The following is a 27721-nucleotide window of genomic DNA, read 5'->3' as shown; positions in this document are numbered from 1 at the left end:
ATATTTATTTCATACCCAATGACTGTGAGGTCAGAGCAATCATTTTCTGCTTGGGTTGCATTACTGCTACTAGTTAGCAGATGTTGTCACTCAAAAGTCACTATGTACCATACTAGATGTTAAGATAAAAATCAGTAGAGCAAGGGAACTTCAGTCTGCTAACTTAATTTTGCCTTTAAAAGGTCTCATTTTTTCCTAAATTCTTTAATAATTTTTGTTTATTAATATTTCCAAAATATTTAGACCAGTCTAGTAATGTTATACAAAAGAATAGAATAATGATATACAATAGATTGTTATCTCTGTATGTATACATATTTCCATATGGATTGACACAGAAGTATGTCCTTGGACAGGATCTCTTTGTCCAATTTCATCATTATAAATTGCCAAGAATCTTGGGATTGCTATCAGTAATAAATCTAAAAAAATAAAGGAAATGCACATAATGAAAGAAAGGAAAAGCATAAAGGAAAATAAAGGAATACACACAATTTCAAGGTATGATAAATCTGACCAAGAAAATGGCAAGGGCTGCTCCAGATCAACACTTAACACTTAAGTTAAAGGGATAAAATGAAATGAAATAAGATTTCAAGATTTTGTTGTGATTCAGTGTCAGCCTGTGCTCACAGCAGCTGAGTCCGATGAATCTGAGGAGGAGGAGGAGGGGTTTGGAGAGCCTTTGGTGTCGGAGGGAGGTTCTGATGCACTGCAGGACTCTCAGCCTGGCCCCTCCAGTCATGTTCCTCATGAGGCCCAGCTGTGTGAGCACGAGGTGTCAGACTTAGATGAGTCACAGCTGAATCTGTTCAGAGACGCTAGAAGCAGAAGGCAATCCAGCAGAGCAGAGCAGAGAAAATCAATGAGGCTACTCAGTGAGAGGAGGAGAAGGCAGTGAGAAGCCACGCCTTGGGACTGATAATAAAATGGGAAAGTGTGGGCAGGGCTGGTTGCTGAAGGCAACTGTTTGAAGACATTCTGAGAGAGTCCTGGTCTGTTCTTGTTACTTCTAACTCTTGTTTGATATTTTGATTCATTTATTCTATTGCTTTTTTGTTTGAACTGTAAATAAATTTGGGTTGGGTTTTTCCAGCCTATTGACTGTAAAAAGGAAAAAGGGGTTGTCCCTGATACACAAACAGGGCCGGTCGTAGGCTGGAACAAAACAGTTTGCCTTCAGCCTTGCACCCCTTACTATCATGGAACAGGTACGTGCTGTGAATGTCCAGCTCTCCCAGCAGCTCACTTTGTTGGCAGCTCAGGTGGCTCAATTACAGACACAGGTCCCTGCTGCTGCTGCACCACCACCACCACCCAGGAGAAAATGCCACGTTGCAATGCCGGACAAATTTGATGGCAATCCGGATATGTTTTCTGCTTTTTTGAGACAATGCCATTTGTATATCAGTGTGAGAGCAACTGATTTCCCCACTGACTGGGATAAGGTGGGGTTTGTGTTAAGCCTTCTCTCTGCTGATGCAGCTCGTTGGGGCACATCCCTGCTAGCCCACCCTAGTCCATTGTTGGACAACTTTGTGGGGTTTTGTAATAATATGCATCTAAAGTATGAGGACCCCATAAAGACGCAGACTGCTACCTGACACCTGATACTCGGATCCGGGAGGCACAGCAGCAGGATGTGTGTGGGGCTCAGCGGAAGGAGGAGGTGGGGCCAGATTCTCCATGGACAGTTACGGATGGACTCTTATTTTATCATGACTGGCTCTATGTTCCGGGAGGGCCACTCAGGGGACTCATCCTCAGTCAGTGTCACGATAACCCGGCAGCGGGGCATTTTGGCCTGTTCAAGACCCTGAACTTGGTCTCCCGTACCTTCTGGTGGCCCCGGGTCTGACACGATGTCCAGGCCTATGTATCCCATGTAGGCAGGCCAAGTCAGCAACAGGGGCCCCGCCCAGATTACTGCAGCCCTTGCTGACACCCAAAAGACCATGGGGGGCTGTGTCCATGGACTTTCTGATGGATTTACCCCCATCTTCTGGTTTCACGACGGTGTTCGTGGTGGACATGCTGACCAAGATGGCGCATTTCATCCCATGTCATGGTTTACCGTCAGCCCGCATCACTTGTCGTATGTTCATCCAGCAGGTATTTCGGCTGCACGGCCTCCCTGATAGGGTCGTGTCCGATAGAGGGGCCCAGTTTACAGCCCGTTTCTGGCAGGGATTGATGCAGGCGTTGGATGTCAAGATCTGCCTCTTGTCCGCGCATCATCCCCAAACTGACGAGGGGACCGAGGTCATCAGAATTCTGGAGCAATATCTGCGCTGCTATGTCAATCAGCAACAAAACAATTGGGTGGACTATCTGGCCATAGCTGAGTTTGCATTCAACAACTCACAGCACACCTCCACACAGATGACACTGTTCTTGGCCAATGTGGGATATCACCCCCGGTTTTCCCCCCTTTCCCCATTAGACTCACCAGAGCCAGCAGCGAACGACTACATGGCAGTTACAGGTGATCCATCAATTGGTGTGGTGACAGTTAGAGAAGGCCAAGGCCGATTACAAAAAATTTGCTGATCTGTCGAGGCAGGATATGCCTTCACTATCAGTGGGAGATCGGGTCTGGATGTTCACCAGGAACCTACCATCAACCTGGCCAGCCAAGAAGTTAGACTACCGATATTTAGGACCATTCCCAATCAAGGCTGTCATCAATCCGGTTGCCTATCACTTAACTCTGCCATGTTCCCTGCGTGTACATCCAGTCTTCCATTGGTCTCTGTTGGTCCCTGAGCAACCAGTGTGTCCACTCCACTGAGCAGAACCTCCCCCACCAGAACATCGTGATGAAGACAGTGCCCCCGAGTACGAGGTCACCAGCATTCAGGACTCCTGTTGGCTGAAAGGTCGCTTCCAGTACCTGATCAAATGGAAAGGCTACGGACCAGAGGAGTTCACCTGGGAGGATGCGACCACCATTCAAGCTCCTGCTTTGGTGTCTGCCTTCCATGAACAATTCCCATCCCGACTGCATCCAGATTGGCAGACCCGGGGGAAGGGTCCTGCAGTGCGGGATAGTGTTGTGATTCAGTGTCAGCCTGTGCTCACAGCAGCTGAGTCCGATGAATCTGAGGAGGAGGAGGGGTTTGGAGAGCCTTTGATGTTGGAGGGAGGTTCTGATGCACTGCAGGACTCTCAGCCTGGCCCCTCCAGTCATGTTCCTCATGAGACCCAGCTGTGTGTGCACGAGGTGTCAGACTTAGATGAGTCACAGCTGAATCTGTTCAGAGACGCTAGAAGCAGAAGGCAATCCAGCAGAGCAGAGCAGAGAAGAGAAAATCAATGAGGCAACTCAGTGAGAGGAGAAGGTAGTGAGAAGCCACGCCTTGGGACTGATAATAAAAGGGGAAGGTGTGGGTGGGGCTGGTTGCTGAAAGCAACCGTTTGAAGACATTCTGAGAGATTCCTGGTCTGTTCTTGTTACTTCTGTTTAACTCTTGTTCGATAATTTGATTCATTTATTGTATTGCTTTTTTGTTTGAACTGTAAATAAATTTGGGTTGGGTTTTTCCAGCCTATTGACTGTAAAAAGGAAAAAGGGGTTGTCCCTGATACACAAACAGGGCCAGTCATAGGCTGGAACAGAACAGATTTACTAAATAAATATATTAATATAAGTACAATCATTAGGCCTATATGCATGCCTAATGCAATGGGAGTTTTATCTGTTTGCAGTACTGACAATTATTTATATGGCTATTTGCATTTCCATCTTTTTCACTTACATCTACATTCACGTCATCTATGTTCCCATGTGTGCCATCATTTCAAAACAAAATGACACTTTTATACCAAGAAAATATAGTGTCTCTCTCTCCAGTTTTACAAGTAACTATAGGTGTTCTTAGATTTGTAACAGACATGATCAATGACGCAAAATTAAGAGAAATATATTTACTGTTGTGCAGCATGTGACATTGGACAACATCTGAAATAAAGAATGCCTTTCTCTTAAGATTTCCTTAGCATGAAGCCCACTGAGGCTTAAGCAATTAACTAAGACCAGTAATTTCATCATTTACATTTTAGTAGTGAATTAACATAAAAAGTGAATGAGAAAAAGAGGAAAATGATCCATTTGATAGAAATAAAAAGTAATTCTATCCTTAAGCTAATTATCAAATCTATATAAAACCATATTGTTCTCTCATATATTTTAAGTACCTCATGGTCACTCAGCTAATATGGTATGGATTTGTGCTTTTGCCCCCAATTATTGCTTTCATTTGTTATCTATGCTATTTGACTTAAAATGTTTCTCCATTGTAATCTTTGTATCATCAGTCAATATAACAAGAGTCTTGTAGCACTAACACATTTTTGTTTGGTAAAAAAAAAATGTAGTTGGTCAGCCAGTATAAATCCATCTAGTGGTCTATTTTACCTTCCCAAGAAGTAGGCTGTTGTCTACTTTGTCAAATGCTTAGTGAAATCTAAGTAAACTATACCTACAATATTTCCCTGATCCACTAATTCAGTCACTTTGCAAAGAATGCAATAATGTCTGTCTGGCATGATCTGTTTATCACAAACCCCTGCTGGGATCTAGTAATAGCTTTGCTTGTTTCTAGGTATTCTCAGATCTGTGACTTAGTGTACGTCACTCAACAACTCATGGTGATTCACTTAATGACTGGAGTAGAAATGAATTGCCTGTTGCTTTCATGTGTTGTTTTATTTAGTGCCTGCCTTACTTAGTGATAGAATTACCACAGCTTTTTTTATAGAATACCATTTAATGATTCAGTAATTTATTTTCCTCTCCATCTGTCCTTTAGTACAGGTATATGCACCAACGTTTCCAGTGTTCGTAGGCATCCAACCTTTCTGTCTCTTCTCCCACAGCTTAACATTGTTCAAAGGGTATTTCACCCATACTTGGTGATTTTCTGACACTTGTCTTTTAAGGGAGTCAGGTTTCAAATATACTCTTTACAAGTGTTTCTATCATTCTGAAATCCCATTCGGAAAAGACGTTAGTAGGGTCTTGTCTTTTTTTTAGTTTAATGTATCTTAATTCTATTGCTTTTATGTACTCTTACTTTAGCTGTAAAATTTCTGGTGATTTCCCTCATTTTCTCAAAAATGTCCCTTCATTTGCCTTTTCTAGTTATTTTCCTCTATTTCTGAATTTTCTTCATTCTAATACATTTCGTTGTAATTTCTTGCTTGATGTTGAAAATCTGGTTCAATTGTCATATATCCCTCATATAGTTGTCCAAAGCTATTATTCTCCATTTTTCCAATTTGTTCCAAAAAATACTTGGATCTTTTCCTATTTGGAAATTTGGATATATCTTTATTCAGGCTTTTTTTGTCACAGAACACTCAGAACGGAGTTCCAGCATCTTTTTTGGATGGAACCTTGTAGGGTAGGCAAGGCGGGTTGTATGACATGTGTGAGTTCCGGCACCTTTTTCTTTTACAAAAAAAGCACTCTTTATTCCATTAAATTTTCAGTGTCTCTTACATCTTCCTACACCTATGAGGCTCTCTTTTGTATATCATTAAGCATAATGAATCTGTTCTTTATGTTGAACACATATTCTGAGGTCAATTCTTGCTGGTATATTCATTCTCTTTAGTTTAGCATGCGTGTTTGATTCTAATTATTTATCAAGTCTTCCACAATATCAATGTGCAAGTGTCTAGCCTGACAAAATAGTATTCCTCCATCTTCTTTTTTTAAATCATGTATTTTTAAAAAATTCTGATGCTATCTGTGAAGTGATATCCATGTCTATGAATGTTTGAAGCAGTTGTTGACAAGTTACGTGTTCTTAGATATTAGATCTTGAAATACTGCCTTCTATTTACATTCTAAGTACAGCAATTAATATGTTGTGATGTTCTATTATATGCCTACCAAATAACAATCACTTTTTGGAAAACTTTCAAAATAAGTTGTCACAGAAAAAAAAATACAGAGTGAAGTGCATCCATATTTTTCTTATATCTGTATCAGTCCTCTCACTAATTATACTACCAACAAATTTTAAAATAAGTTAAATAATCAGGCTGTTGTTTAGTTTTAACTACATCAATTACTGTATGTGTGTTCTGTCAGAGATAATAGTTATTAAGTATACTGTCAACCTAGCAAAGAGAAAGAGAAGAAAGGAGTAAGTTAAAGTATCAAAGGAAGGATTTACAAATCTTAGAACATCAGTTTCCATGGAAGCAAAAATTATTGTTTAATGAACTAAACTATCAGTCTTAAGTGTTTGCTTTATTATAAATGGAGTGGATATGATTAATTCATATGTGTCATTCATACACACACAGCATTAAATGCCATCTGGTATGACTGCTTAGCTTCTCATCTCACCCTTAAATAAGAGGGGAAAAAATACTATGTTGTCTATATAATTTCCTCTTCAGTGTCTTTAGTTACTTATGGGTCTCATAACTGACATATTTTTTTCCAAAAAAGGGAAGATACGTCTCTTAAAAAACACATCTTTATTTTATTTTTTTTGTAAATAAATAATCATACTATTTTTCCTCCAAGACCCTAACAAGGATTTATGAATTTACACTGCGTACAACTGGACCAAGAAGACTCACAAAAGAGTAAAGAAATGGGGAAAGATCTTCTGCTCCCTACATCAAATTCTTCATCCTGAGCAGTAAGATTTTTCCCCCTTACATTCCAAAATGTACAGTAAACCGGTCACTTGAAATATGCATTGCTCTGAAGGAAATGGTAAGCTTACTCAATCTTCTCACCTAGAAGTCCACTACCCACTGGTAGAATATAGAATACTGAATGACAACCATGAATCAGTATATTCTCACTAACTATATGTAATTTCATGCCAGTATGATTGCATGGATGGGCATATATCAAAGATGGAGAATGTATCAGAATCAGAGGAGGCAAAAAGTTTGCTCATCAGATTCAACTCAGACAGCCTATAGAAAATAATACCTTCCAAAAAGGCAGAAGATGAAGCAAGAAAATACATTATGCACAACAACAGATGGATTTTCAGAACAATAGTCACCTTGTGAAATGGGTTATGTACTGGATTCAGATGGAAGTCAGGAAATTGAGAAAAGTGCTGAAATGCGACTGACCAAACCTTGAAGGAAAGAGTAAAAATGCCTACAAAATATAGATTTTTAGAGCCAATACACAGAACAAGGACCAGGGCTTTTTTTGTCATAGAACGCTCAGAACGGAGTTCCGACACCTTTTTTGGATGGAACCTTGTAGGGTAGGCAAGGCGGGTTGTATGACACGTGTGAGTTCCGGCACCTTTTTCTTTTACAAAAAAAGCACTGACAAGGACCATGCATAGTGGCCATCTGGCATCAATTCTTCTGGAACTCAAACCTAGCCTGATTTAGGGTTAGATTGAATATGCCTTGGTATGTGACTATGTCATCAAGTACAGCTTTTAGTTCAGAAAATGAGCATCAATAGGTATATCTCTGCATGTAAATTTGTTTACTAAATAAATTTGTTTCCACATGTCTGAAACTTGAATTAAAAAAAAAAGCACAGGAGGTTCATGGAGACCCTCAGGATGACAACTCCATCTTACTAAGCCTGAAGTAAATAAAATTGATGTCATCAGCCCACTGCCTACTTAATCAGCATAATTCACTTTTACATATTAAAATGTCGTATATGCCACTTTCTTCTCAACTTTTTTTCTTATGAAATAAATCTTTTTTATTATTATTCATTAATTCCACTGTGTACATACATGAGGTAACCTGTTTGCAGATCAGTAGTGGCTCAGTGGGTTAGGACGCTGAGCTTGTCGATCAGAAGGTCGGCAGTTTGGTGGGTCAAATCCCAAGTGCCGCGAAGCAGAGTGAGCGCCTGTTACTCGTCCCAGCTTCTGCCAACCTAGCAGTTCAAAAGCACGTAAAAATGCAAGTAGAAAAATAGGGACCACTACGGTGGGAAGGTAACAGCGTTCCGTGCGCCTTTGGCATCTAGTCATGCCGGCCACATGACCACGGAGACGTCCTTGGACAAGCGCTGGCTCTTCGGCTTTGAAACGGAGATGAGCACTGGCCCCTAGAGTCAGAAATGACTAGCACGCATGTGCGGGGGAACCTTTACCTTAGTTTCACATAACATTTACAAGCCGTCAAGAGCTACATTGAGGTAAGATGGCGGGGTCTATAAATTTTAAAGCAAACAAACGTACAACATTTTCTGCATTGCTGTTAAGGATGCAAGAATTTATTTTATTTATTTATAAAATTTATTTGCTACACATTTTGCCACGAAGAGACTTTGAGTGGAAGTCTTAGAGTGGGAGAATACATTGGTGGACACAATCGTTTTTAATTTTAAAAGCCATTTTGAGGCGGCTTTTTACTGTTCTAGTTAGGAAACAGGCAACAACACCTAAACATTTCTTGGCCAATTAGTAAAGCTAAGCTGGGCCAGACTCTGTTAATGCTTGGATAAGGAACCATAAGGAAATCTCAGGGATATTGATATCTGTCTGTAAAATTAAAAAAAGAAAAGAAAAAGAAAAGAGAAACACCCCATCCTTCTATACGTTGTCAAGAAAACCTCATGGATCTGTGCTCAGAATCACCAGAAGTCATGCTTGACTTACAGGAAGCTTTCTCTTTTTTTTATATAGTACTTTACACTTAATCCATCTGCCCTTTGCTATGTTGATTTTAAATTGCAGGCTATCCTGTGAAATTCATTCTTGGTATTAAAATAAATGAGTCTGGGGATTATAGTTTCTCTGGGCCTTTTCTTCATTCACTGGAAGAATGTGACAGTTGTAAGATATAGTGTGATCATCTGCACAAACATGTGTTAAATACTAGTTAAAGAGGAAACTAGCGAGTTTTTCTGTTAGTCGATAAAGGCTAAGTTCCTTATTATTTCAGGTGGAAAGTTGGGTGTTTTTTTTACATGAACATTCTCTATTTGTTTTGAGTTCGTTGCAAAAAAGACCATCAGACTTGATTTGGTCCAAGCTTTTCTGTCTTTTCCTTTCTAAGTCATTTCTTTATTACCATATTTTTGCTAAAACATATTACTAAAACATTTTTATCTTGTCAGGTTAATAGCAATGATTATTTTAAGTTACTAAATCAAAACTTATGTAGATCGTAAATAAGAATGAAGGCACTGAAGTTTTAGCTATATTGGATAGACAGTCTCAACACTATTGTCCTCTGGGATCCCTTATAGATTAATGTAGTATATATTTCTCTCTCTTGCTTTAAAAGAATTACCTTTGCCCTTCCTGTAGCCTTCCTCATTATCCACATGCCATAAATAGTGTTTTCTTTCCTTATTTTTCCATGAAAAATAAGGCCTACTTTTGAGCAGGCATGTATAATGTTGCAGTTTTATTTATTCATTCATCAGTCGTAAGAAATTTTTATGCTTTTTCATCAAGCAAATCTGTTTAGCAGAAGTTAACATTTCCTAGAACCAAAAACATCACTTTCAAATACCACTTACAAAGCTCCTTGTAACTTGAAATGTTGCTTCTTTTAAGTCTGCAAAATAGGCTGAGAAATGTAAAGGATCAATTAGACACACAGCTATTTGAAGCCACTATCCATTTCACACTTACAAGGAAATAAGCTAATTGAACTCAGTGTGGATTATTTTTCAGTAAACAGGACTACTGGCAAAAATCATCCAATGAGCGAGCTCTCCCCTGTTATTTCTGACCAACTTTATTCAGTCATTTGCACTATAACTCATAGAAGTGCAGGGGGGACATAATTTTTTGCAAAAGAGCTGAAGTACGTTCAAAAGATTCTACAAGGGTTTTTCTAGTTCTTCCCACTATCATAGAAGAAAGGCTGCAAACATTCAGATGATCACTTGATGACAGTGAATAGAAGCAGGAAACCATAATCCTTGTTCACATCAACTTAGAATTTTGCAACTAAAATATGATAACTCTATCACATAGCTCCCCTGGCAAATCTATTTTTCTATTTTGCTCTTTGTAACAGGATTTTAAAAGTTCCATAAGGAGATTGGCAGTTAATTTATTCTAAATGCTATTATCCAACAAGATGCAATAGTTAGATAAGATCTTGCACTTAGGCATAAAAAACCAAATGCACAGATATAGAATAGGTGGTACCTGGCTCAACAGTAGTACCTGTGAGAAGGATCTAGGAGTCCTAGTAAACCACCACTTAAGTATTAGCCAGCAATGTGCTGCAGCTGCCAAAAAAATAAACAAATGCAATCCTAGGCTGCATCAATAGTGGGATAGCATCTGGATGGCAAGCGATAGTACAGCTCTATACTGCACTAGTGAGGCCACACATGAAATATTATGTTCCATTCTGATTGCCAAAATGCCCCCCCCCAAAAAAAAATGCCCCCCCCAAAAAAAAGATGCTTGGAAAAATAGAAAGTGTGCCGAAAAGAGCAAGAGACTAAACTGTAGGACAAATGGTTAAGGGAACTAGGTATGCCTGGCAAACAGAGAGAAGGATTAGGGGTGACATGATAGCTGTTTCCTGGTTGAGTTATTCTTCAAAGCACTTGAAGGCAGGACAAGAAGCAACTTGGATCTAAGGAGAAATTTCCTGACAGTGAGAACAATTAATCAATGGATAAGCTGGAGCTGTTGGTGGTCTATCATGGCAAATCTTTAAGAAAAGTTTGGGCATTCATTTGTCACAAATGGTATAGGAGGGGGTTGGACTAGAAAACCTCCAAGGTTCCTTTCAGCTCTAGTAGTAAATACTACTGGACTCAGTAGGATTTACTTTTGAGCAATCAAAGAAAGATCGATGAAACATCTCTTTTCTACTATACAAACAGGATTCCAAATGACCTTTCACCAGAAAATAAAATGATTGTTACAGCAGCAAAAGAAGACTTTGAACCTGATCCTTGGAATAGCAAAAATAAGCTCATGAGAAAGAAATTTGTTCTACATTTATATGGCAGTAAGAGGAAAATCAATCTATTCATTTGAAAAAACCAATTCTTTCCCTGGTTTGTGCACATGTGCTTTGAAAATAATATGGGGATAGAAAAAAACCCACCTTGGCTAACACACAAATGTGGAAGAGATTAATTCTGTCTCATAAAACAGCTTCTATTGGGATTAGAAACATTGTTTTTAAATACCCATTTTGGTACACTATGGTATTAAGTGTCAAATTGTTGGGGAGAATGTCTGTGATAAAATGATTTTGTCTAGAATGATGTTTTTGTTCCACACTACACTGCTTTTTACAACTGATACCTCATTTAAACAGTGGCAAAAATATATTTTAGATTGTATGGTGAGGGGGAAAAACAGGAGTTAAATATAAGATGCTAAAAGATGCAAAGGAAAGAGAAGTAGGTATATTTGATTTAAAATTATATTTTGCAGCTTGCTAATTAGTCTGTATAAAAGAGTGGGTGTTGCTGAGAAATAAAAGACATTTAGAGTTAAAAGACCTGAGACCTAATATTTGGGTAGTATGGATATTTGTGGTATAATAAAGTCAAGGTTAATGTATGTTTTAAAAATCACTTTTTAGACATGCCGTATTGAGAATATGGAATAAATGAATGTTTTCAGGTTGTGCCTAAAAACATTGCAGCTTTCAGTACAAAAAGCATTTTACACACAAGAAATAATAGACAAACACAAATGGTCCAAATACATGAAATATTAGAATTATCTTAAGGGAAATTTAAATACTAGTAATACTCTTATAAGTTTGTTTGATTGCTTGTAATCTTCAGTTGGGCTGAATCCAGGGCTTTTTTTCTCATAGAACACTCAGAACGGTGTTCCGGCACCTTTTTTTTTTTTTGCAAAAAAAAAAAAAGCTGCCTCTATTGGCTTTGGAAAGCCTATTGCAGTCTTGGCTCTTTTTTATGACTCATGGACTTCAAATCCCAGAAATCCTGAGACAGCCACGCTGAGGGGAAAGAGAGAGGTTTCCAAGCTGAGCCATGCTGGCTCAGGAATTCTGGGAGTTGAAGTCCTTGAGTCATAAAAGAGCCAGGTTTGCCTACCCTGCACTAGACGACATTAAAATTATTTACAAGGTTACTTCTTTAGGAACTAAACTTTTAGAATCTAAAACAGCTAATTCAAAAAAGCCAACAGAAAAGAACCTCACATTTTTCATCTGCTTCTGTCTTTTGGAAGGTAAAATTAGATAACAAAATAATCCTATTTCCTATGTTACCATCTCTTCAATGAAATCAATAAATCAATAAGGAAAGAAATGAGAAACATTTTTTTCAATGTAATATGTCTAATTTAGCTGATGCTAGAAAAAAATAGTATCTTTTGTAAATACTCGAAAACTATTCTGAATCTATAAACATCTATTACAACTAAACTACTTTAAATTAAACAAATCTTAAGAATGAAATATTCTTAATTTGGACTTTACTTTTACTGTTTGGACTGTTGTGTGTTTTGAAAAATAGATTATTTAGAATCTAGTTATGTTGCACTTCAGTCTTTAAATAATTAACCTAGTATATACATAACAATATATGATGTTTTCCCTGGTGAGCTTAACATCAATAACAACATTTATTAAAAAGGCTAAAATAATTTCTGGTGGTATTATCTGTACATTAAAATTTTGTTTATTCACAATCTTTCACTTTTCACATTCTGGGCAAGCAGTAGTCATGTATCCTAGCAAAAAATGTTACATATGTGCATAAGCATGGTCAGTAGCATATGCCTTTTTAAAAATATCAAATATGCAAAGAAACAAAAATAAGTCCAAAATATCTGTATTACATCCAGAAATGCCAACTTTGCAACCAATATTTCTCATCCATAACTATGGCACCCTAAGGATACCTGCATACATGCAAATGCTTCTCTGGGATCAGTAAGGCAGCAGGGATTGCTTTTTCCTTCCAGTAACATATACCTAAAACCAGTTTATTGCATTTGGCAATTGTACTAAAAAAAATCTCATTGTCAACCAATATAATTCATTTAATTTGAAATCAAGTGAAAAATTGACTTACATTGTTTTATTAAAACAAATTAATGGCAATTCTTTTATAAGAAGTTGCCTCAAACAAAATGAGTTTGACATGCCTGCTCTAGATAGCTGAATGCTCCAAAATAAATTCTAGACCAGGCCTGTACATGCAGCCTACCAAGCACCCTTGGACAGAGCACAGACTTTTTAAAAATAATAATAATAAAATCACCACCACTGCCCTGAAAGTCATGTTGCCTAGTGCCTCCATAGCTTACCATGACCACGAGCTCCAACACTGTAGATGCTCCTCTAGTCACCAAATCATTGATTAGCCCACCAGCATTCTTTTGCAGACCACAAAGATTTTTAATTTATCAGTGTGAGCCTTTCCCTTCTACAAGTTGCACAGATCTCTTCTAGATTTTCCTCTTGCCTTTCCGAGTTAATTCCTTGGTCTGTCATTGAGCAAGAATTGACTTTGTAGGGAAGCATATTATCATTTGATGTATATTTAACATAGGTTCTACCTTTATTTACCAATTATATAATATTTGTATGCAATCCACATGCGAGGTTTGGGCCAACTTACAATAGAAAAAAAATATATTTTTAAAATCAGAAGATTAAAACATAAAAGCAGGGCTTTTTTTCTCATAGAACACTCAGAATGGTGTTCCGGCACCTTTTTTTGTACACACACAAAAAAGCTTTTGCACAAGCTATGCTACTCCCTCTATTGGCTTTCGAAAGCCTATTGGCTTTAAAAAACCAATAGGAATTGCTGCTGAGCACACCAAAAGACCTGGCCGGCAAACATTGCACCGGCAAGTTGTCTGCAGTGAAGGCGAGTTGGCAGGAACTTTGCATCCCTCCCTGCTGCCCAACTACACCATCTCAACTAGCTAAGAGAGGACAAGGAGTGGGAGGTGGATTCTGTGGAGTCCATGTGCACTCCTTCCTTGTGCTCACCCGTGACAGCCAGGCTGGTGACCTACCCGGTGCTGGACCTGCGCCTCCATCGCCTTGCCCTGCACGCCTAAGTGGCTGCCCTGCATTGTCTGGCCCGCACCGCCTCCGCCACATGCCCCGCGCAGCCCCACCATATAGAGCGGGCCCTGCTGCTCCCACAGCACCAGCCGTGCCGGCTCTGGCCCCGAGGGAAAGCCTGCCACCAACACCCCTTGCACCCATGACTGCAGCAGCGCCGCCCCCCGCCCCCCGCAAGATGAGAGTTCTGGCACCTTTTTCTTTTAGAACAAAAGCTGTGGCTGAATCAATATATCTCAAGTAGGCCAATTTACAGATAAGTTAACTTACAGAATGTGCCCAAAATTCTGGACCCATGCTCTTATGGGATTGAAATTTTGCGAAGTTGTGGACACTTTAATGCTGCTACACTGTCACAGTCAGTCACAGTCACACATTCATCATTTCCAACATTGCCTGCCAACTTCATACAAGGAAAGTCAATGGGAAAGCCATCAGGAAGCTAGAAGGCACTCTGCCTTCCACTGTTGTTGTTTTTTGCCTATCCCTGGTCATGCTGATACTCTGTTTAGGTAAGGAAACAATGATCTCTGAATTAATGATCCAACAGGTCACAGGTTGTCTAGTACAAAGTAAAATCAAGAGAACATCTGATGGCAGAGGGACATGGTCAATGTTTTTCCTATTTACAGTTATTAAAAAGATTCAAAATAGATAAAAGAATTTATGGTACTGAATTTTCTGAATTGTAAAAGAAATACTGTACAAATGATTGCAAATTTCTTGAAATTTGAAGCAGATTGAACAATGGGAAAAATATGTGGTTGAAAGGATTGCAAATTATACTATGTTATAATATTAAACATCATTTATAAAATGGTATATGATAAATTATCTAGAATGTATACATGTTCTTCAAATCTATATTGGAAACGTGGACAAGTTATTTTATCATGCTTAGTGTCCATGCAAAAAACCCCTAGATTTTGAGGTTTTTTGCACTGATTTTGCACAAATTTAAAGGATTTGTAAGATTAATATGCAATTGAAACCAAACTTTTCCTCTTGAGAATGATAATGAATAGCTGGAAAAAAGTCATAACTGTTTTTTTTTACATAACCATGGTGAGTATATTGTAGACACAATGATGGAAAAATTTGGCAATAGCTACCGCAAAGGAATGTTGATAGAACTTGATCAACAACCAAATTGACCTGTTCGGTTAGAAAAAAAACAATATCTGCATTATTTCTGACAGGTAACCCGCTATAGATTTTTGCATAAAACAGAAAAAAATATCACACAATGTATGGTTTTGAGTAGACATATTATAGAAAGAGGCAAATCATGATGTAATTTTAGAGAAAGAAGCAATCCCACCAGGCTCAAGGTTGACTCAGCCTTCCATCCTTACGAGGTAGGTAAAATGAGGACCCAGATTGTTGGGGGCAATAAGCTGACTTTGTAATAATGCCACTTGGGGGGGCCTGAAAGCCCTAATAAGCAGGCATATACATAGAATGAAGGCTATTGCTAAGCACATTGATTTGTGCTTAGATTGTAAGCCGCCCTGAGTCTTCGGAGAAGGGCGGGATATAAATGGGATTAAAAAAAAATTACAATTGTACTTATAACTACTGTAAAGAAGATTGGAAGCCATTTATATATATATATATAATTAATATAATATAATATAATATAATATAATATAATATAATATAATATAATAATATAATATATAATATATAATATAAAATAATAATAATATAATAATATAACCACACACCCACACACCCACAAACACCCATGGTTTTAATATACTTTTAATATACTGACTTTTATTTTTCTTCTTTTTTGCCTGAGCTTTCTGTTTTATTTCTCTTTTAAGCAATGATACCATGGCACCAAGATATAGCACTTCTGGTTCTCTCTGCTACCATCTTGTGGTTATCCCAATTAATCTATCATAGACCCAATAAACTTAGTTTCCACCCAAGCCCTAACAAAGCTTAGTGGTTTTTTTGTTTTGTTTTGTTTCAAGCAGCCAATGTCAGCTTGGTACTGCCATCTGCTATGAACTCTGATGGTAAACAGTAGGGATGTGCAAATATTCAAAAAATATTTTGCTTTGATCAAAGTTCGACTGAAGCCTGATGTGAAGCTGTTTCACAAAGCAAGATGGCTACATGGCTTCTAAGATCAAAGCAAAATATCTGCAGTGTTACACTTTGTTCTGGTTCACAAAGGCTATGAACGCTGCATTGTATCTCCTACAGACTGCTCACCAATTGCTTTGGTAACAGTGTGGAGGACACACAAGTATGCAAACTATGTCAGAAACCTATCTTCATTTTTTCCCCACATGCCTTTACCAAACCCGAAGGCAGTGTCAAGTAAGAGAAAGGAGGAAGCTTCAACGCATGAGACCGTTTCTCTGAAATAATCCAAATTGCTTCCTTGCTTCACAAAAAGAATCAAGCTTAAATCTTGTTGAAACAATCTAGATTTCCTTGCAGAGTCATCATAAATAAATGCATTATATATTCATAAATAAATACATTGTATATAGAATATGTTTTCTCTTTTGAAATACCTTAGGAATCTGGAATATATTTATTTATTTGTTAGTTCTATATCTTGACTTTCCTTCAGTTGCTCAAGGCAGTTTATACTGTAGAACATTCTCTCATTTATTTTGTTTCTCACAAACATCACTACGTAAGGTTAGCTGGGATAAGAGGGAATGACTAGCCCCAAGTGATCTAGTTCAGAGGTCCCCAACCTTTTGGGCACCAGGGACCGGTTATGTGGAGAGAGGATTTTCCGCAGACCAGAGGGTGCATGGTTTTGTGTGCTGCCTGCGTCTCGCGGATGGGGCTTTGTTTGTGCAGACCAGCTGCTGGCATGCCGTGGCCCGTACTGGTCCACAGATTGGGGTTGGGGACCCATGATCTAGTTGATTTCTGTGGTGAGGGTAGACTTGAAAGTTAATTATCCAATGCTAGTCTAACATCATTGCAACCACCTCATTTCATTTTTATTTAAAACATACATTTTTTAAAAAAAAAATAGGAAATAAAATTTTAAAAGGCTAAGTTAACCAGCACATTAATTAACACAATTTCCTTAGAAGGTTTGCACTCACTTAACCTTGCACTCAAGCAAAGAATCAAGTCTTCAAGGTCTATTTAGAGAACAGATAGTACAGGGTTATTCAAGCCTCTGGAGAATACTATTCTAGAAGGCAGGTACCATGATACAACCAGCACCTTGCCAAGGTTATGGTAAGCGATTCAATTGATATACAGTGGATGTATTGTGGTGCACGCATAATTTCACACATTGAATTCTCAGTTAAGTGCAGCTTCTAATGTAAAGCACTTTGCACTAGGCCATAAGTATGGTGACTAAAGTACTGTATTTTCCGCCGTATAAGACGACTTTTTAACCCATGAAAATCTTCTCAAAAGTCAGGGGTCGTCTTATACGCCCAGTCGTCTTATACGCCGGAAAATACGGTATGAATGAAGATTCTTTGTCTAGGAAAGACTAAAATTGGTGTATGAGTCCAGGTAAAGATCATACAGGCCACAGCCACCATCTTCCCTTTGAAGAGGAGCTGAGAGTCAGGGGGAATTCCAAAGTGATGGACTGCAACCCCATCCAGAACTAAATGAGAAAACGTCATAGTGGAAGTCCCAGGAATACACAGCCCCCTTTTTTCTCAGGAATGAGTTTAAATCTATTCTTCCTCATCCAGAGTCCAACAGCCTTCAGTCACTGGAACAGGACCAAAGGAACTGACACGTTTTTACACCTATAAAACAGAATAGTGAGAATAGAAAATCATTGCTTTGTTTCTGAATATGACACACTGATTACACCCATAATGGAATAAGAAGAAAGAAAGCTACACTAACTATTCTGTTGCTGTTAAGATCATGAAATTCTTGAAAGCAAAAAGAGTGTAAAAATAATTCTTTTGCAAGCATTTCCATTTCACAAGGCCTAACTTATAAATGCAGACATTCTAAAGAGATATTTCACAAGCAATTTTAGTCTTTCAAATCATAAAAACTATATCGCTAACCAATTTCTATGATAGCTTTCTGGAAAAATTAATTTATTAAATGACTATATACAGATAAATTACAGAATGATATTCAATATCTAAATTTGTTTATAAAGCTGGTATTATTTCATAAAATGAAAATGGAAGCTAAAGAGAACAAATAATAAGTTGAAAGAAAAATTTTCAAGTTCAAGTATTTATTTACGGTAGATCAATACGTAGTTGTGAGCTCATCTGAAAAGGAAGATAACAAAACTTTTTTTAAAAAATATACAGCTCATTTATATAAAATAACCATTTCAATTAGAAATGATTAGACTCAAAAAGTCCAATCCATTCTTATGCTCTAAACTGCATTATCAATGAAATGCAAACAACAGCGAAAAAGCATCTTGACTTTAACCTGACATCTTAAGCTAAGTGTGTAAAGTCGCATAACTGCGGGAATGTTTTACAAGGATTAATCCTTCCCATCAGAGTCTCTCACCTAAGCAAAGATAAGTACCTTTTTGTGTTATGTGAAAAGAGTTTCACTAGACTAAAGTTCATGTGCTTTACTTATGCACATATTTGTTTAGAAGACAGATGTTAATGAACCTCTCATGGAACTTAAATGTTCCAAAAAACACTTGCCCGTCCCTTTTAAGTGAGCTGAATTCTTGAGATAGTTGGCAATGGAGACTCTTGGTGAGCATCTGTCAGCTATATTGCAATATACGAGGGTTTTTAAAATAAAAATAAAATCAATTGAATTCCTCTCCAAAACCAATCTGAGTACAATCTGCTTATTAAAATTTGAAATGCACTCAAGGTTAATTTTAAAAAAGGAAGAGGACACCTGCAAGAAGTAATCTCCTTGTTTTCTCTATTAGTTATTGTTGTTTTAATAAAGAATTTATCTCTGAACTAACTTAGCAGTTATATTTTTACAAATTATCTTAATACAGTATATCCGTAACTATTTCACTTACATTCTCAATTTATTTAGAAGTTCACTTACAGTTCCTTAAATAAGCAAGTTTAATTTGAGGTTAATAATACAGAAATTGATCTTTGAGTATGATTTACTTGAATAAGTTTAGCATTAAAATGATCTTTAGAGGTATAGGAAAAAAAACAACAACCTCATTACATCAGTCATTATAGGCAAGATGCTGAGATTGCAGGCTGGAAAAAAAGCCAGTAATGTTATTCCTGGAATCACTTTTTATAGGATGTTTTTGTGCTTGTAAATACAGAATATTTAACCCAATAATTCATAGAATCATAGAGCTGGAAGGGACTTTGGAATAATTCTAGTTGAAGTTCCTGCCAAGGCAGGAGTCCTTATACCATCCCAGAGAAATGATTGTCCAATCTTTTCTTGAAAACGTCTAGCAGTAAAGTATCCACAACTCCAGGAGGCAACCTGTTGCATTGGTTCTCTGCTATCACTTTCAGGAAATTTCTTCTTGGCTCCAGGTAGGATTTCTCTCTAACAAGCTGCCAATCATTCTTCTTATCCAGTCCTGATACTTTGGAGAATCCCACATCTCTGTGACTGCCTTTCAAGTACACAAAGATAAGTTATGACGTCATCCATATCCTTTCTTAGATAGGCTAGCCGAGGGGTCTGCAACCTCGACAACTTTAAGACTTGTGGACTTCAGCACCCAGAATTCCTCAGCATAGCTGGCTCAGGAATTCTAGGAGCTGAAGTCCACAAGTCTTAGGTTGCGGACCCCTGGGCTAGACATACCAAGTTGCCCTAACCTAACCATTCATCATATGATTTAGTCTCCAGACCCATTATCATCTTTGCTGCTCTTCTCTGCATTCTTTCTAGGATCTCAGCATCTTTTTTTGTATTCTGATGACCAGAGCCTGATGCAGTGGTTTCACTTGTACAGTATAGAGCATATAATCACTTCATGTGATCTTGATGCTATCCTTGTGTTGATGCAGCCTAGAACTGGCTATCTTAGCAGCAGCAGCAGCATACTGCTGGGTTATACTTAAGTGGTGGTCTGCTAGGACTCGTAGATCCCTCTGTTATTATTATTGACCTATGTACTGCCTATTCTATTCCTGTACATTTTGTTTTTCCTGCCTAAGTGCAGGACCTTACTTTTCCCACCACTGAACTGCATCTTATTGGATAGGGCCTATATCACTAATTGTCAAGATCCGTCTGCATCTTGGGTCTAACTTCCAACCTATTAGCAATTCCCCTCAGCTTTGTGTTGCCTGCAGAGTGCTCACCTTCTATCACCTCATCTATGTCACTTATGAAGCTATTGAAGAGCACTGGGCCTGAGACAGAACCTTGAGGTACCATATCGTATGCTTCTCTCCATGTAGATGGAAGTCCCATTGGGAGCTGCATGATTTACATGATTTAATACTGTTTAGTTAATAAATTAGGCCATGATTTACATGATGCTTACTACCAGGAAGTGTTGTAAACTACTATGAGTCACAACATTTGGCAGCATAAAAATCTGATAAATAACTTACATTGCTAATAGTTATGTGTCTATGTAAATATAAATTTCATTGAACGTAACAGGCTTACATCCTGAAATTTGGTTCTGGAATGGCAGCGTTAAATACTTTTAGTTATTTTGATGTCATTAGATTTAATGGTGAATTATATATCAAAATGAAAATCTGGTAAACGACAATGTCCATTGTATTGGAGGAAAAATCATGTTAGGATGCAAATCTTTCTAGAAATGTTAACCTCTGATCTAGAGAATTTTTATTTTATTAGCCGGAAAGCATAACAGTATTGTTTTTGCAATTCAATGGAAAAGCAAAATATTTGCATATATTCATAATACTTTTCCATATGCTACATTACAATGGATAAGTAGATATGCAATTTCTGTTGTATGAGTTTTTCTTCATATTTATCCTTGGATAGTAGATTACATACTGCTATATAATCTGCTATTTTTTTCAGATTTCAGCATTAGTTTGACTGATACGTGTTTTTTGTTAAGATCCCTATTTTCAAAATAATGTTTTTAATTAAAATGTATTCTTTAAAAACATAGAAAGAAAATGTCAAAAACATGTATGCTTCATAATGCCATTCTGTTCTGTTACAGTATTATAAACTGATCACTATATTTTTAATTATGTACAATAAGTCATATTCAAAATAGATTGAAAATGAAAACTGTATCTAAAAAGTAATATACACAACAATGTTGTAATTGTGCAAAGGGACATAATGATACATAAATTTTATTAAAGGATAATGATGGTAATTTTTCAGAAGGAAACATTTATATTTTATATTGTATCTGGCTACATGCTGTGTCAATAATGAAGAGTTAAGTTTAGTCCCTTCCTCATTATTTCCATTAGCAAAATGAACTGTTGCAGAAATATAATCAAGTATATTTCTACAAACTTCCTTCTGATATTGGTTGTATTCTGGATGTAAACATAATCCAAAGATTTCTCTAGTTGGAATAAACTGAAATGAATCTTAGGAGGTACATTTTTGCTTCTTCTCCAGTGAGGACATCAGGCCATTAGAAACATTCCCTTCTATTTTTACATTAATTGCACTTTAGCAATCTCTAAATCATGACTCAAACCATTCTGAAACAAGCCAGGTTTGTAGCCAATAAAAAAAGAAATTTGTCTGATTCAAATAAACTATAATCAAAATTATCTGCATTTTGTAGGATCTGCATGAAATGGCATGGTATAGATAAAAAAATACAAATGAAAGCTTCTGAACTCTTCATTATAGCTGTGCAATAGGGAAAGATGAGAAAGGAGACACTAGCCTGGGATTTAACTAGGCTCATTCTTATTCTGATGCATTACAGTTCATCCAAAAGTCCAATGGTAACTATTATTTCAGCAGCAATGTTTTTATTCCTGGAGCAACAATTACATTAAACCTGTCTTTAAAATGGAGTGCTTGTAGCTGTTAAGCAGCATTTTTTAAAATGAAAAGACAATATAATATGCAAAACATGAGAGAAATCTACATCATTTTTCATCCTTATTTATTTGTTTAAAAGATTTATATATCTGCAAAGTTGCAATTCTGGGTAGCATATGTCAAGTAAAATCTGGAAAAATAATAATAAATGAAAGTAAAAAATAAAAAATAAAGAAGTAGAATCCGTAATCAACATATAGTAATAACATTCTGCTAAGGTTAAACATACACTCTATCTCCCGGAAAACGGCTCTCTATTGTCCTGCCCTAACAATAGGGGGAAAGGCCCATTTTTAAAAGCTTTCTGGAAATCTAGCAGGGCCATTTTTGTGGGGGGAGGTGAGGTAAGATTGTTCTAAAGAGCAGATGCTTATACAGTCTGAGATAGATGACAGGTTTAAAATTTGTACTATAACATTCTCTTATATACTGTATTAAGCTACTATTTTAATATGACTCTTAATGCAAGATAATTTCCATAGCACAAAATAAATTATAAATATAAATTATAAATTCTAACAGAGAATTGTCTTCAGCATTTACCCACCTTCCTCAGTGGGTAAATAGTGAAGATCTACAGGCTGTTTTAATTTTGATAAATTAATTTATTGGTACTAAAACCAATATCTAGAATTCTGAAAATTGACTCTTGTACAACGAATAAGTTGTGAAAATAGGTTAGTTTTTACTAATTGGATAGAGGTTTTTTTTAACTGTTTTTAACTGTTCAGATGGATATAAGTATCTTATCCGACAACTGTACTGCGAATACAGTGTCATTCAATGTGCTATATAATTTACACACGGCACATATTCCTAAAATATTATTCAATTAAACTAACATCATTCTTTCGAAACATTAGATTTTTAGTATAGGAACAAAAGTGTCATCCAGAAATTATCATTTAGGTAAGCATCAGGAATCTAACATAAGATTAATATTATTTATACCATTCTTTGATTTGTTTGCCAACATTTAATTCACTGCACAATTAATATCTCTCCTTTAGTTTCAAAGTTCCACATTAACCACTTACTCCAATTTGGAAAGTTATTCCATTCTGCTCTGGTAATTGCAATTTATTATCTGTTTTCTATATAGGATGGTAAAAGTCAATAAAAAGACACATATCCAGATAAATAATAAAAAGAGACTGAAGTAGCAAAGGGCAGAATATAAACATACATTTTAAAACAATGATAAATTAAGGTATGCTTGCACAATGTTCTAAGCTAAAATGGCTATTTTTACATTTCCAAATTCAAAGCAAAACATCCCATGTTCTCCAAATTCAGGACAAGACGTGATGTTATTCGTCATGTTCTGATGTTTTCTGTCCCACAATTGGCTTTTCTCCTCTTCAAGTGATAGATGTTTGTGAGGCACTAGCTACTAATGGAAACTCTTGCAGAACTGGCTGGAACAGATCAAAAAGAAACACCAATATGTAATAGTAGCTAACTTTTACTATTTCCTTGGAGAAATTAAGCGAAGATGATGCTACAAGACTAGGGCAAAAGAGACTAGCTTCAGATGAACACCAATTCATCGATTATATCAAGTATATTCATAACTTTTTTCAATAATTCCAAAGCACACATCTTTCATGGAAAGAGATGCAAATTAATTTTTGTTCATCCTATAAAGATGGTCACCCTGGTTTTTACAATGATACACTCCAGTTGGAAATTTAGTCCTCATGGATTATAACATAATCTTTCCTGTTGTCTGTATTTTGTGTTCATGCATGCTACCAATGCAAAACTGTGCTTTGGCAATTGATCGAGGGCTGCTTTTTTGCAGGCAAGTTAACAACAGTGTAATGAACATAGGCAGAAGTCAATCCTCAAGTCAATAGCTAAAACAGTATATTATTCCTATTAAATCATTTGTGGACTGTTTGCAAAATTTAATTCATTGTTGGCATTAGTTTTATGGCCTGTTTGTGCTTCTATATAAAAGCACTCCTATTTTTTGCTTTCATTGTATGTTATGGGATTTTTTAAAAAGTCTTGGCTGACTTTGCTGGCTTTTGTGTAAATTGATCAGCAAATAAAACTCTAAATGGGATACCACGCAATAAACAAGGATGAGAACTAAAACAGGAGAACCCCTTGTTTTGAGTTCCCATTGGTCTTTTTGGCAAAACACTCCAAATATTTCAAGTCTTGTACCAGTAGCAAATGGAGCATCCAAAATATTTCAAAGTCCATTATTTTAAACATTAAAAGCATGATAATAAAACTTTCAGAATGGAATTCAGAAACAAACGTATGTTGCTGCTCCCATTTTTAGCATATACCTTTTAATGTTGCTTCGTGATAGAAAGATAACTAGTGTAGGTACAAATCAAAGTCATCTTCCCACTAAAAAAAACTTTCTCCCAAGACTCAATGTATTTCAAATAATAACAGTGTTGCAAGAAATACTCTTTTCTATAAAAATTAGTGAAATGAATTGGTAAAAAAACAGAATAGCATTCAGTCTATTAATGACTCTGAGTAGCATGGCTTTTGATTAAACAATTTCTGAAGGATAGTCCAGTACAAAATATACTGAACTAGGTTAGCCAAGCTAGTCTAGCTTGATGTTTTACAGCAGCCATACCAGGCAATTCTAGAGGCTTGATAGACTATAAATAATTTATTAGGATAAAATTCCAAGACAGTGTTTTATTTTATAACTTATATGGATTCAGTTTACAGTATTTCACCACAGTTATTCCTTTCTTACTTCAATCACCACTTTAAAAGAAGAACTTGGAATCTTTTTCCTCCCAAACAGCTGCCCCATAAAGCTTTATCGCTATAGCAACTAACCTAATTGGTTTCCTACAGGTATTTTCTGCAACCATTGGGTGGAGCTACTATCCCTAAGTATAAACCAAAGAGTTAAGGAAAGAAAATAATAATCTTTTCCTAATCCTTCATGTTACAAGAAACAAAGAAAATAAGCAATCTATTTTCTGATAATTAAAAAGCAAAAGCACCATGGAGTCAGAACTATATGTTAATAGAGAGCCTTTTTTGTGTTCTAAATTTGTTTATTGTCTCATAAAAACATTTCCCTCTATAAGAACATATTTTAATAGGGAAAGAAGGGGAAGGAAGAGAAACATCATGTCAAGTCATTCTGAAAATTACTTCAGACTTTAAAATATTCACTGATCCATTCTATTCAGTTATATTTTAAACCTGTCTTTGCTGTCAGTTTAGCTGAGTGTTTGGAATAAAGGTGTCATACCCATAGCACATAGCTGTATTTTAAAAAATGAACACAGGTATGTATGTAGAGGCATGGAAATGTTCATTATCTTTCCATTTCAATTACAAAAAAACCAGTGTTGTTAACCAATGACTGATTTTCATTTAGTAATAAAAATGTTTGAAGTATCCTGTTTTAGATAATGGGATTCTATAGAAACTATATTAACATAAATTTTGTCCATATTTCATTCCTAGTATTCTTCTGAATTTAAAAGTCATTTACTACAAAGGTCTTTAAGCAGTGTGGCTGTCAGATTACATGTGAATTATGTCATCATATTCAAAGTTGCACATTCAGTTATTAAGATACTGAAATAATGAAAAGTAGTAAAGTGTTTTGACACTGCATATTTTAAGCTAGGGAATACTCTGCTCAGAGTTGTGCAGAATATATATTCATCATGTTTAGCAAAGATTAACCTAGGATCTGCAAAAAAGAATTTCGTTATAATTTAAAAATTCATTATTTAGAAATTATGAGATTGCATTTCGGGCTAATAGAGAGATAGGCAAGTAGACAAAAATATATGAAAACAAGAATTATAATACAGAAGGTTTTTTTTAAAAAAAACAGTGCTGTCCTTCCTAAATAAAAATGTTAAAATTATCAATACCGTAATATATTTTAAAGTTATTGAAAAGTATTGTCAGTTGACAAGAAATATTGTATCATTATGTTACACATATGGTGCCCTCACATGCAAGATTTATGACACAATGTAACAGTATTTGAACATATATTTTATTAAATACAAGAACTTGAAGACTAAAATGTTATCTAACCCAGAGTAGTGCATGAGATCTTCCATGCAGAATTTGATAATTAGAAGATTCTATATTACAGAAATATACACTAAACTTTAAACACAAACTCAGTATTAAGAATCCTATCCTTACCTTAAAAAGAAAATTCCATTGATGTAGCAATGCTCAGAAAGTTTTGTAATAATAATGCTTAGTAAACTGCTATTAATTTTAAAGAGATTTAAAATTCACTAACTATCAAACTTCAGTTATGATAAAGAAACTGCATTTCAAATCTATTTTGCTTCAATAAAAGTCAACATGAGATGCTTCTCCTCCATTGAGGAATGTGTATTATGGCTATCAATGATAAATTCTGTCAAATTCATGCTTGCTAAGAAGTATATTTCATTTTATTAAATCACATTTGTATTATACTTTAAAAACATGTTTTCCATACTCTGACAATAGTCAAAAGCTTCTAAACCAATTTTTTATTAATAATAAATAAATAAGTAATTTCTACAGTCTTGTAAACTCCATCTTATGGTACTTCATACTTCTGAATCTATCTCAGAAATTACTGATTATAAGCTATAACAAAACAGATGATAAATTTAACTAAGGATGCTTTGTGATACTGCAACACTTGCAATATAGGGTCAAGTTCTATCACTAAGGAACATCATCATAAAGCCTTAATGTATGAGAGGGTGAGACTGGGGCATAGAGAATAATAAAGACAGAAATATGCACCAATGATAGCATAATAGAAAATATAAGTAGTAACAAATAAATGTAGAACATCTGGGTTGCACTGGTGTTCACATACAGTATGTTGTTAGGTTTCCGAAAAGTGGTAGGAATGACAAATTATTTCCCAAACATTTGGAAGCAAGCATTGCTTTTGACGAAGTTTAATACAAAATGCTGCTTCTAACCTAGTTTAATACGAACACTTAGTGGCTCTTGGGAAACAGCCTGGCCTATAAAATTAAATGTGGTCCATTTAAGTCAAGAAAGAAAGAAAGTCAGATACAAAGAAATACGCGGATTTGTCATCTGCTGAATCTATACTTACTGCAGTAGGCAATTAAAAGGCCAACTAAGATCATGATTGCCCAGAAAGTTGAGGAGGCACTCGGCAGGACGTTGGCATCTTTCCTACTGCTTCGCTTAAGAGATGGAGCCATTGAAGCCATAAGTTCCCCCAAAGCCAAAAAAAAAAAAAGAGGTGGGGGGGAGTCCGATAAGTTTCACAAGCCAGGTCTCCCTCGACTTTCGACACACCTAATCCCAAATAGAAACATCTTTAGAGAAGGACCACAGAATCTGGCTGTCACCAATCATCCTGGGGTGTCCAGAGGGGTATCTTCAGCCCAGCCAAGCCAGAAGACATTTTGTTTCGGCGGGCGACGACCTCTAGAGCCGAGTTTTCCCTCCTCCCCTTCGAAGGTAGAGATTCATTGGCGACGACCTCGAACTTTCCCTTCTAAGAGCGGCGGGAAGGAGGCAGGCTGCCCCTCCGTGAACCCTTCAAGCAAACCCGGCGCGCCCAAGGGGGCGTTTGGTTTTTCCGCTCCTCGGGAAGATCCCAGACGGGGCGCGGCAGCAGAAGCCCAGGCGAGCAGCGGCCGGTGCCTGGTGGCGAACCCACCCACGAAGTCCCGAGCGAGGGGGCGCCCCGCGCGCGTCCGCGCGCACGCGCATCCACGCGCGCCCCAGCAAGCGGGCCGCCGGC

General features: G+C 36.7%; 1 protein-coding gene across 1 annotated transcript in view; it reads right to left on the bottom strand.

Moving 5' to 3' along the window:
* Positions 1–27257, bottom strand: part of TAFA5 (TAFA chemokine like family member 5) — a 300411-nt gene extending 273154 nt beyond the window's left edge. Inside the window, exon 1 of the mRNA XM_081331547.1 lies at positions 27062–27257. Coding sequence (XP_081187673.1) covers positions 27062–27182 — 121 coding nt within the window. The 5' untranslated portion in view covers positions 27183–27257. The remainder of the gene's footprint in view (positions 1–27061) is intronic.
* Positions 27258–27721: the final 464 nt, after the last annotated feature.

The sequence above is a fragment of the Vipera berus genome (assembly GCF_964194415.1).
Source record: "Vipera berus genome assembly, chromosome: 6".
Lineage (NCBI taxonomy): Eukaryota > Metazoa > Chordata > Lepidosauria > Squamata > Viperidae > Vipera > Vipera berus.
Note: the sequence above shows the minus strand (reverse complement) of the source record. Positions and strands in the feature narration are given on the sequence as shown.